The 12080-nt window shown below is 50.3% G+C and overlaps 3 protein-coding genes across 3 annotated transcripts; 1 reads left to right on the forward strand and 2 right to left on the reverse strand.

Moving 5' to 3' along the window:
• Positions 1–177: 177 nt before the first annotated feature.
• Positions 178–1571, reverse strand: B0T23DRAFT_408327 (Clr5 domain-containing protein; the record flags this gene model as incomplete). The annotated part of the gene is made up of 2 exons (XM_062839283.1): positions 178–919; positions 985–1571. The coding sequence occupies 2 exons, from the start codon at positions 1569–1571 to the stop codon at positions 178–180; spliced, it is 1329 nt and encodes a 442-aa protein (XP_062688135.1).
• A 952-nt stretch (positions 1572–2523) lies between these two features.
• Positions 2524–4088, reverse strand: B0T23DRAFT_389931 (uncharacterized protein). The gene is made up of 2 exons (XM_062837847.1): positions 3627–4088; positions 2524–3565 (listed from the first exon to the last, which is right to left on the reverse strand). The coding sequence occupies exons 1-2, from the start codon at positions 3852–3854 to the stop codon at positions 2813–2815; spliced, it is 981 nt and encodes a 326-aa protein (XP_062688136.1). The 5' UTR covers positions 3855–4088; the 3' UTR covers positions 2524–2812.
• Positions 4089–10706: 6618 nt separating this feature from the next.
• On the forward strand, positions 10707–11297 carry B0T23DRAFT_408329 (uncharacterized protein; the record flags this gene model as incomplete). The annotated part of the gene is made up of 2 exons (XM_062839284.1): positions 10707–11231; positions 11274–11297. 2 exons carry the CDS (start codon positions 10707–10709, stop codon positions 11295–11297), a joined length of 549 nt encoding a protein of 182 aa, XP_062688137.1.
• Between the last annotated feature and the right edge of the window lie 783 nt (positions 11298–12080).

Here is a 12080-nt window from a genome sequence, read left to right on the forward strand (position 1 = left end):
TAGGGATGGGGTAGGTCACAGCACACTGATCCTGGGACTTGGTCACTTCCATGATCTGAGATATGCACTGTAAATTCTACTGCAATGCGAACTGGATTAAAACTTGTGGTGAATTGTTTCTTCACAAGTTGCGACGATATTGTCTATTCACGCAAATCATAGACCTCACAACCTCCTTCATCTCGCAGAAAGACACTCAAACAAACTCGGCAACACGCCGCTCAGCAACCACCCGATATCCATCCTTGCCCTTCTCAAATCTTCTGCCTCTTCCGGTGACCCATGATCGCGCATCATCTCCTCCAGACGCATCGAGCAGGCCACATACTGCTGGTTCGACGTCATGGACAATCCCTTCTTCTTCCACTCGAACACTTCCGACCACTGTTGTGTAGACTCGTAGTAGTCGCTCATCCATCCACAGTAGACACGTTGGATTGCTTTTGAAACCTTTTCCGAGGATTGACCCGAGTCTGACATGGCCGTGGCCTTGTGGTATAGACCCTGTAAGCGCTGAGCAAAGTCAGGACCAAAATCACCCCTGCTCCATCTCGTTGCCAAGTCCTTGCCTTCGAGGTCGTTCATGATGATGTGTTGGGCGAACGAGGAGATCTGTGAATCAAGACAGAACGGGACCAGCTCCTCCTGTGAAGACGGAAAGCAATAAGGTGGCTCAGAGGGACTATCATCAAGGTAGTGAGACGGGTATGCGTCAAGGGGACCATCACAATCGTTGCGAAAGATAGGAGTGTCGGCTTGCCTGTCTTCAGGCTTGTGGTTTTGATCGATCATCCAAGGTTGCTCTGTGCTTTCAGAAGCATCCGAGCCAGAGCACGTGTCTGTTCCCGAGCGTGATCGTCGTTTGATGGCATACTTGAAGAAGTTCCATCTGGCAAACTGGTTTTTGTACATCTTTGGTCTGTGTGCAGCCCGGCTTTGTCAGTCCTTACTGAACAGTCAATCCCAGGAACAAGGACTACTTACGTTGCTTTGAAATGGTAGGTATTTTCCATGATGACAATGATATCCTTGAGGATGTGGTTTTGCACAATGTACAGTTGGTGGATGACGTTTTTCCAAGGCTCCCAATCCTCCGCTTTGCGTGGGACCATGGGAGTATGCGCCATGTGCCCCTTTGAACTCGTACTCAATGTGGTGTGTCTCCTTACATGAGTTCCGCCGTTTCTGCCTGTCTTTCTTGGGTAGGAGGATGTGCGGCGATGACGAGGCGCAGTCACTTTGCTCCCTGATGGACTCGCGGAACGGGATTGCGGAGGAGATGGGAGCTGGAAGTCTCGTTGGAACCCTGTCAAAGACATTGAAGGCGGACTCAGGAGGGCATTGGCGAATGTGTTGCTGGGGGTGAAGAGGTACTCCAGCTGGCCATGGGGACTTTCATCCAGAGAGGGACTTGAGAAACTATGCTCGGGCACGGGGTAGTCTTCCTGACACTGCCCGTACATGACTATGTCGTCTTGCCTTGCGAGAAATGCTGCAATGATATCGTCTGGAGTTGGAGACGCGGGTGTTGATTCCGGGTTGGTATCCTCTTGAAAGGCGTCTGTGGTCATGTTGGTGATTGTTGGAGAGCAAGACCTGTCAATATGGTTTGTGGTGTTGCGGCGAATGGACAGAAAAAGGCAGAGTCTTTGTGTTTATGTACGACGAGATAAAGTCTGGAGAGGGAAGGGAACACAGCATGTTCATACACTCTTATATCGACCATGGCTCCGTGCAATCTCTAATCGCTGGTGGCAGGTTGAAGGCATCTTCTTCCAGTTGAGAATTGACAAATATCTAAATTGGGATAATGGGCCGTCAACATGGACAACAGCCAACATGTGCCTCGTCCAAGGCAGATCGGATAAGGCAACGGTAGCTGTGAGGTCCAGTTAGTCTTCTGAAATGGTCGCGACCCGGGAGCCTGGCTGGGTGATGAGCATCCCTTGTTTGTTGAGAACCTATCGGCTGTTGAGAGCGGGAAAGGAAGCGGAGGTACGTACCTTTGTCCCGTAAGCCAGCTTGTGCAACCAGGCAGTGTGCTGTGCCACCCGACGGCGTCCACCACAAAGCTAGAAACGGTCCAGGGATTGTAGGACGGCTAGATTCCCGGGAAGATTGCGCCGGTCAGATAAGTATCTTTATCTTTGCCAATCTTGTGCCGCTGTCGTCTTGCTTACTGTGGTTGGCGGTAGAGAAGTTCGGCAACCTATTCCATCCGTTTTGCTTCGCTGCCTGTTGCCGCCAAAGCCGCATCCAGGAAACCTTTCAGCCCATAAAGTATCCGGGATCTGCCCAAGGGAGTTGATTCGCAACATCAATGTCTGTTCATATCAGCTCCTGACGAGTATCGGGTTGGCGCCTAGGATTTCGTCGGTTCGCAAGTTCGGGACAGGAGGGAGAAATGAGATGCTGTCATTCTGACCACGTCGCGATTTTTGCCGTGGACAATCCGGTGTTGATATTCTTCCTCTTTTTGCAGTGAAAGTTGTCTGGTGGAAACAAGAGGACGACGATGCGAGAGCTTCAGTGCTCTTCCCCGCCCAGACAGCTGAATGGTGGGTCAAATGGTAGGGTGACCCAGTCCCCGTTCCGAGCGAGGTCCCTTCCCGCCTGGACCGCCCCACTTATCAAGCGAGAGCAGAGTGGAGACACTGTCTTCTACTTCCATCTACCGACTTCAAGCACACCCGACCCACACACATCTTCCATTTCTGCTGCTGGTTTCCAACTTTCTCTCAAGTATCTTCTTATTTGACAGTTCCCTGACCATTACTCGGTCATCGTATCCAACCAGTTCCCAGCTTCGTTACTAGCGATTCTCCCTGGGCTGAAAAGGATCTCTCCCCTCTGCAAGATCTTTAACTCGCCGCCTCACTTGTTGCACAAAAGTTCGGTCGGCGTCCTCCGGCACAGGGACATAGTCATATGCCTCGTACGAAATGAAGGTCACCATAAACGCCGCCAGCCCCAGGGAGATTATGTACGGAACCGCCACATACGACTCGGAATCCCACGGCCTCCTCTCCAAAATCGGTGTGCACACGACAATCGACAGCCCGATCAGGTAAAGGCCGGTTGACCACGACATGACCATGATGGAGCATTGCCAGAAAAACATTCTTCGTGCGCTCAACACCCATTGCGGCGACGGCGGCGAGGATTGCCCAGCAGCTGTCGCCGTTCCGACCACCGCGGGTACTACAGCACCTGCTTTGCTGCTGCTGCTGCTGCTGCTTGGTTGACTCCCCTGTGCTGATGCGCCAGCTTGTGCTTCAACATCTGTCCTACTAGGAAGATGCTGCTGGGTCAACCTCTTTAGCGCCAGGATCTGATTCAGATGTCGTAGTATGACCTTCTTTGCCGAGTCTGCGTCGGGACTATCCACGTCCAAAGCCTTTTCCTCGTCGAGCAACAGGAGTAATAGTTGCTGTTGCGACGCGACACCGAATCCCAGGATGCACAGCGCCAGCGACGCGTACCACAGAGCTGGGCCGGTCCAGTGTGAAGTCTGGATGCTTCCCCAAGAAAGGGATGCAGTGACAATGGCCGTCAAGGCAAATGCCTACATGTCCGTTATTAACACGATAACGTCATGGCTGAGTGGTGTTGCCAACAAGTCTTACCCCGACTATTATACGACCCAGTTCGTCCCATTTCCCTGTCTTCCAAGTCTTGACGGCCTTCAGTAGTGTCGTTCGATTTGCCGGTACTTCTATATCCAGGTTGGCAACAGCCTGGATCTCTTGGGCAGGCCGAAGAGTACAATAGATAAACATATGCTGGTATGGGAGCGTGACCCAGAACCTGGCCGCAATCAAGACAGAAGTACCTGCCTTGTTGAGCCACTTCATGGTTGAGACTTCTTTTGGTGCTTCGAGAAGGCGACAGGTGTACAACAAGTGGTGAGCTGCGAGTTAAACACTTGTTTACTCCCTCAACCAGCGTGGGGGTTCCCGCTAAATAGGACTCAGATGTGAGGTGGAGTGCTGTGAAAGTTGAGTCCTCCCAAGAGCCCGAATACAGTCCAATCACAAGGAGATGTTTATCTACCTACAAGCGACATATGCAGGTGGACCAAAGGGAGGATGGCGTCTTTCAGCCTCATTCATCAAAATCCACTTGTTCCCTCGCTCATTGCACATCATTCACGCCGCATTTGAACCTAAAAGACATTACATACCTTCTGTTAGGTGTTCGAGATCAATGTCCTTGCATTGGATCTACACTAACCTGCACGGGCAGTGACATGTCTCCTCGCCATAGGCTGTTAAACGTGATTTGCCCCACACACGGGTGGCTTGCAGTTGTGCAGATTCAGCTTTGACAGCCTGATGCTGCCCACCTCGGAGACACATTGAAACACTCATAACATTGGTAGCTATCTGTCAAATCAATTGAAAGAGGTAATTATGGATGAAGGACGAAGTGCTAGTGGATGTATCAATCTAATTAAAGAGAGAGAGAGAATTAGCCAAAGAAGGAGGTACAAGATAGCCATGTGTGGATCATAGAGGTATCCACATGTGCCAAGGAATGCCAAGAGCTGGTGATGGCTTCAACACTGTATACACCACACTACACTACTCAACTTTTCTTTACACTTTTTTCTCCACCACCACCACCACCACCACCATCACCATCACCATCACTCTTTGTAATCAGCACACTTACAATGGCCCTATATATTTCCACAACAGCGCCTCTTAGCAAAGAGAACCTGCACAGGTAGGTACCTATATTTCCAGTCTTTAGTCACCCATGTCTCAAGCACAGCGAGCGCTATGTCCCAAGCGCACGTATTCTAAGAGGTGGCACAGTGGTCAAATTACCGCCTTCCACTGATGATTCTTGTCCCCGGTGATGCACTGCCACAGCACAATTTTCGTGTCATCCCTTACTTACCGATCCGGTGTATAGGTCGACGTAGAGTTCTGTTTTGTTTTGTTTTTGTGCGTGCCAGTCTATTTGTAGCCGCATTTTCACACACGTCTAACTGGAGTGGGTAGAGAGATATGGGAAGGTGAGTTACTTGTGCCACTAGAGGCTTGGTCTAGAACCAGATACCGTTCTGGCTGTTGGTACAGCCACTTTTGTGAGGAGGCTTTAGTGTTGTTGTAGGCGCAGGTTTGGATGGTGAGCAGGTGAGGGGGGGGGGGGGGGAGTTGTTGGATCTTCCTGTTGGGTTTCTGAGTTATGTAAATGTAGATGGATCTCCCGCTGCCCTACAATATGAAATCCGTTTGTCACGGCCCCATTGTTGGCCCTTTTCCAGATTTGTCACCTGCATTGCACCAGCTATACACTCCTTATCGCCATCCCTCTTCCATTTCCTTTTCCTTTCCCCCCACCCCCCTCCCCCCAACTCGTTGTTTTTCTTTCGTTCTTTCCTTTTTTTTTTTTTTTTTTTTTTTTTTTTTTTTTTTTTTTTCTCTTCCCTCAATTCTTGCCCAATTACTACCCCTTCCTCCTTCCATCTTCCCCCTTCCTCTCTACCATACCAACCAGTACCTCGTACACATCCACAGTACCAGACCACAAGACAAAACAATAACAACAACAGAAACTCACCACCCCCACCATCCAAGCAAAACCCGGTATCCATATCAGCCAACTGCACCTTCGTACTTCTATTCCCATTCCCATCCCCTCTGTCATCCCTGATCCACCACTCCTGCTCCGGCCTCGAATTAGTCTTAGCTGCGACACTGAACAGAACAATGCTTGATCCGCTTCTGACGGGCGTCTGCGCTTGTATTTGATGGCGCACTTGGTGTTCCATATGATGCTGTGGTGAGGAGGACTTGGCGGTAGCTTTGTGGAATTGAGAGGGTGGTGGTTTGGGAGAGGGGGGTTGCTGCGAGGGCTAGAGGTAGGGCTAAGGAGAGGAAGAGGAGGGCGGGGAGGGCGGCAGGCAAGTTGCTGTGAGGCGCATTTTGATTCTTGGGTGCGGTGGTGTTTTACGGAGGAGCACAAATGGTGGGTTTGGGAATGGCAGAGGCATAAAAGGAAGATGCCGGAAAAAGAGGGCTGGGAAAGGTAAGGCGTTGGGAAGGAGTGGAGGAATGGAAGAATGGCGGATGGAGGCACGATGGAAGGTGAGGTGGTTGGCTGATATCAGGCGATGAGTCCAGTCTTGTCTATTTCTTCTTCACCTAGCACCACGACACTCCATATTGGCACTTGAATATACGTAGAGCCTTGTGATTGCGTGTTATATGGGGTTTTTTTTTTTTTTTTTTTTTTGCCTTTGCGGGCAACTCTTAAGGAACGAACAGAATTGGTTCCCGCGGGATGGAACAATTCCTGGAGGCGGCTGATGTCTCAACAGTCTAGAATGCGGAGATGTCGTTTCCGCTCAATCAACCAAGTAACCAGCCACTGTCGCCTCCTTTGCCCCTGGTTCATGTTCCCATTGTGCAAATGTAACCGGAAGCCAGATTTACCTAGGATTTTTGAGGTAGAGGTATACTTCAACAACCAAAAGCTTACGCTCGGCAGTTACAAAAGTGTCACCTGAGAAACATCATGGGTACGGTACCTTGGGTACCTACTGTAAAAGTACCCAGCATCACAAGAAAATCACTCGATTGTCTACTATTCGAGTCTGGGATTTGTTTCATGCCTGCTGGGTAAACCTGAAAAGGAACGAAACCTGAGGTCCGAGACAGCACACGAAGGCATTGGACGTGGCTTTTGATAAAAAGGAGGCTGAGAAATGGTAGTGTGATAAGAGCCCGAAGAATAGCCAGGAGATATATATGCCATGTTAGGGTAATACCATGGCATCAGCAGCGGACCAAAGTCTCTGTCTTTGTTTTGTTCTTTCTTTCAGCTCTGAGCATTCGAGTGGTCTTATCTTCATGTTAGCCATTTCTGTAACCCTTCATGTTAACCCTATAAAAAAAACTCCAAAACCCTCTGACTTGTTCGCATTTGCCGGGCCATGCAATACCTAATTTCGACACTGTCGAAGGACCAAAGGCTAGAGACTCACCATGAATATCGTGAGTCATTTCCAGTGGACTTTTACCATCAACCAACCAAGAACCATCTCGAAGTCATTCGAGTGACTTCTTCGTTTCTTTGAGCCGAACTCGGCCGAGCCTATTCCACGCCAGGGTGAGGGTGGGGATCTCATGACGTCACCAGGATCTCCGCCCGGGACCAGCCCGGGACAAGCTCCCGGAAGTCCATATTCGGAACGAAAGGCATCATAATGGTCATCGGCCGCCGTACTCGCGACATGCACCGACGGCAGCGACGACAACCTTGATGATTCTCCCTCTGTGTCAAGATGGGAATGATGAATTGGGTATGTAAGCATGATGCCCTTATGAGGAAATCAGGACAGATTTGGGATGAAGATTCACTCAGGTATCCAGAGTGCGAAATTCCTCTGTAAGCTCCCCGCGTTGAAAAAAGGGCGATAATGTCGTCAAGGGCGTTTCGTTTGTGATATTTTCCAAGGCGGGGAGATCTATCAAAGCTGGGAGGGGGAAAGAAAGAGTGGCACGGTGATGGTGGATGAAGAGGAGATTGATTGTACACAGGACACCGAACCCATCGCATACTTATTTACATAGTTTTGAACAAGACCGCTCGTACGGATTGTTTGGATCGTGCACTTGGCGGTGGTGGGATTGATATTTGGAATTATACTATTGAAGATGCCTGAAAGAGGTTGGATGTTGGTTTTTGAAGAGAGTGACGGAAAATTGACAAAAGTGAAGACGATCCGTCTGGTGGAACGGATGGATGGAACGTTACGGGAAAATTCAAGGAGCAAAAGTAGGGGTGGGTCATCCCCCGCATTCTGGCATTTTGGGAAGGGGGTGTTCTGTGACCTCTACACTACCGGTGTCAAGTGGACAAGGTCTGGGGCACGAGACGGACCATGTGAATGTCTTTTTCCGCTAGGACTTCTGCCTGATCAATCTGTTCAGTTCTGATGTTGGCACGGGAGGCTTGGACTTTTGCTTTGAGTCGCAGATGCGATATTTCAGTTCTTGGCTTGGATTAAGCCGAGTTGCTTCGAGGCGGCATATTGCCTTTCATCAAATCCAGAGTTTATCATGATTGCCATATAATGCTGGCGTATCCAGAAACGGTCAAAACTGAGAATCTCAGAAGCCACCCTTCAGCATCTCGTCGACATAAAAACAAAGGTTGGTGGCAACCGATCAGCACAATAACTAATCAGCGGACAGGGAGATAGCCGACGGGACCCTGAAGGAATCTCGGGGCCGCTTTTCTCCAATTGGCGGTCCTGCTGATGGTAATCGAATCGTCGCGGGTGATCGATCTTCTTATCATCAGTTGCAGGAGGGAGGCCTGGGATGGAGGGCCACAAGGCGCAGGCCGTCTCTCACGTTACACGCGCGAATGCAAAGGTCATGCTCCGTCATGTCCATCGTTACCTCTTTTGAGACTTTTGTCAGCTTACACGCTACTTCCTATGGTATATTGCCGCGCGAAGAGCCCCAATCTGTCAAGCGATTTGCACACATCTCAGCCTTATCAACCTCGGTGTCTATGGTAGTGGCGAAATGCGTTGGCCTTTATGCGAGCCTTACTATGCTGGGCCATATCAACCGTATCGTGGCATAGTCGGCTTGGCTTGGCTTGGAGCGTCAGACGGACACTCACTCGGCCCGGGAGTTGTGATGCCCAAACTTGCATTTTGACAGTCGCCGCCGACAACGGAAGGACGGTTGGGTCGAAACAGGGACTCCATTAAACTGAACATATATCTCAATTAGGTAGGTAGACTTGGTGTGATGTATCATGATGGTGGTGCCCATGGTGTTGTCACCAGATGGCCCCGCCAAGCCCTACCGGTTATGTACTCGCCTGTGCGGCTCCCGAGAAAACTGAAACGACACCAAGCAAGAAGGGGAAGGTCAAGATGGCGACGATCCAAACAACTGCCTGACCACATGTTTCTGTTGAGTTTCCTGTTTTTTTTTTTTTTTTTTTTTTTTTTTTTATTATTCAATCGTTCAGAGACGGACTGCAGTGTATCGAGGCAACAGGCAGATTACCAAGACATGATAACCACAAGTATCGTGAGACACACATAACTTGCCTCCGTGATCCGGCTCTTTGGTCCTTCGTTCTTTTGCAAATCGCAAGGGCACCTACTTACTATACTCCGTCAGCAGTGGTCAGCTCAACTCAGCCCTCTGTGCCACCGCACAAGATATATTCGCCTTTTTTTTCCTCAAGTTGCGGTCAGACGAGCGACACAATCGTTTCCTTTTACATGATTACACTAGACGACTTTTGTCTGCGAGGCAAAGGCAGCAAAAAGGGGACCACAGGCCAAGAAACGCCGATCAGTGTCAGTGCCACAAGACCATCGACGAGAAATCCAAAGACGTGGTGAACCCTGAATTTTTGCGATTGGGACACGGCGCAGCAGACTACCTAGCAAAAAAGCAAAACAGAAAGGCAGGCAGGTCTGAACAGGGAAGCTCCTGTCGGATCTTTGTCCGATGATGGTTGGAGAGCGAACGAGAGCGAACAAGAGCGAACAAGATTCCACGCGAGAAAAGAGGTCCGGGTCCGGGTGCGATTGCGAATCCGGGGTGCCGTGCAAAAACACAAGGGTGGATGGGTGTCGTGGTGGCGCTAGAAGCCCACTAAAACCGGGTCCCAGGGGGGTACCGAATCGTCGCCGAACACACCGCTGGCGCACGCTGGCGGGGGTCAATCAGGTACCGAATCTGGGAGGGATCCCGTCGGGTCCCGCTGTCGGGGCAGCAAGGAAGACCTGAGGGAGCCAAGCGCACGGGCAGCGCTTGGTTTCTCCCAACAACGTCATCGAAAACTGCAAGGTACCCTTTTTCTTCTTCGCCGAGCTTCTTGCCTGCTCCGTCCTGTTCTTTTTGTTTTTCTCCCGTTGAAAGGAACGGAACCGAACGGGGATATAAAGTACCTACAAAAGTACTCCATTGTTGACCCCAATCTTTTCCCTCCACCCCTCAGTATCGATACATAGCGCATTCCACAAGGTACATATAACATTTCGCCCACGCGACAAGAACCAAAACTCCGATCCGATCGTTGTCCCACGACTCCCCCGTCCGATCCTGAAAAACAAAAATCGCCAAGTCGAATACCCGACAAAAAAAAACACAAGCGACAACACCCGACCGGGCTCTCCTTGTCATCTGCTCTCGACATACATAGCAAGCAGGTACCCCGCGCGGACTTATACCAGGCACTCCTGACTGAACGCTTACGACATCGCTCCGCACTCAGCTTGCCAGCCACCGACCCGTCCCATATCCAGCAGGCAACCAACGGCTATTTTCTCTGGTATATCTTTCTTGCCCAGCAGCCTGACCATTTGGCCTGATCGCCCGCTTTGTCCTCGCCTTGCTTCGTTCTCTTTTTCCCGCGACACATTTTTTGCTGGAATCCTGGGTATATCGCGACTGTCGATTTGCACCTGACAGTGGTCCAAAATATTGAATCGAAGCGACAAGACCTAGTGTAGAACCTGACTCAAGAGAGATTGATGTCCGGTCCGTGTGTCACCTCCCCGGCAAGCCGACAACCGAGACCCACATACCTTGAACAGGCAACCCGTTGTCTGATATATTAACTTGGCCTCCTCCCTTTTTCGTCTTGGGTTTCTCTTTCACCACCCATACATACCCAACAACCTTGACCTACAACAACAACCACAACAGCCATATATGGTCTCGAAACCGGATTCTTCCTTAGCTTCATCCACAAACTCAACACCAACACCCTCAAATTACAACAAGCGCTCAAGCAGGGAACAAGCTAGCATCGCAACAACAACCACCACCACAACCATTGAACGAACACCACGATCCACCTGCTACCGACAACACACATCACAAAACATGTCTTCACCACAGGGCTCACCGCAGGGCCCGGTCGGCCAGTCCTACATGCTTGTTCCCAATCTGCACGTCCCGGACCCGACGGTGGACGAGATAGAGCTTGACAACACCAACGCATGGATGGTAGCCACCGTTATCGAAGACGATGATCTCATGTTTGGCGGCAAGCCCTTGAGCGCATGGTACGAGGAGGATCGCAGACGACTGAGCTCTAGTAACGAGGATGAAGAGGAGATTCGAGGCCGACAGCGCGACCCCGTCGTAAGGTTCGATGCCCACCATCAACATCGACACCAACACACCCATCATCAACCGCAACTGCAGCACCATCACCATTATCAACATCATACCGTCCATTACCCACATGTCGCTCATACTCATCATACCACCAAGAAGACGGGCGAGATCAAGCACTAAACAGCCCGGTACATTTTGTATTTCCTGGCCATCACACCTCGGCTCTGCCATCCATAGTTGATGTCACACGGTGCATACTTGTGTGCAACACATGTTATGCGACACCGGATCGGTCCATATCACCATGTCCAATATCACCCAAGATACTGTCGGTTACACTGCATCGCCGACCTCGGCTTCCACAGGCTCGCCTTACTTAATTCGACACCGAAGCACCTTTATACAGATCCTCAACTCGTTATCCCGGACTTGGAATGTACGGATACCTTGGGCATATGGTTACGAAGGACGATACTTGATACCCATTACACTCCGGTCCTGGCGATCGGACCCTACTCGCCCTCATCGACCCTGTTTGGGTGCATGGCACAGTCCTTTCCCTTATAAGAGTTCAACGATGTAATGCAGACCTTTTCTTTTGTTTGGTGTGCGGGTAATAATGGTTCATGCCCTCTCGCTCTTCTCTCTCACTTGTTTGTTCACATGATACCACGGGTTTAAAGGTGCACATTGCATACTTTTGGAATGGGTTACAGGAGTTTATGGGGGCGATGCTTTGTTGTCATTTACATATTGAGCGTTGCAAGCCGGTGCCGGATGAGTTTTGCGTCTGACTGACGGACGGGCGGTTTACGGTCGTTCACTGGAGATGTGGGACTGATATCGGCGGCATGTCCGGTTGGAGTGTACTATGGTATCACTGCTTGTAGAGAGAGGTAGTCAATGCCTGGAGCAATTGAACTTGGGATCACAGCACTATTACATCGGTTCTCCAGATTGGAT

The sequence above is a fragment of the Neurospora hispaniola genome (genome assembly GCF_033458365.1).
Source record: "Neurospora hispaniola strain FGSC 10403 chromosome Unknown B0T23scaffold_10, whole genome shotgun sequence".
Taxonomy (NCBI): Eukaryota; Fungi; Ascomycota; class Sordariomycetes; order Sordariales; family Sordariaceae; genus Neurospora; species Neurospora hispaniola.

What these genes read in the sequence shown, in the direction of transcription:
- B0T23DRAFT_389931 (XM_062837847.1), bottom strand. Translation starts at nt 3,854, where the DNA reads ATGAAGTGGCTCAACAAGGCAGGTACTTCTGTCTTGATTGCGGCCAGG. An exon ending in TGGGTCGTATAATAGTCGGG is followed by an intron (nt 3,566 to 3,626) that starts GTAAGACTTGTT and finishes ACGGACATGTAG; the next exon opens with GCATTTGCCTTGACGGCCAT.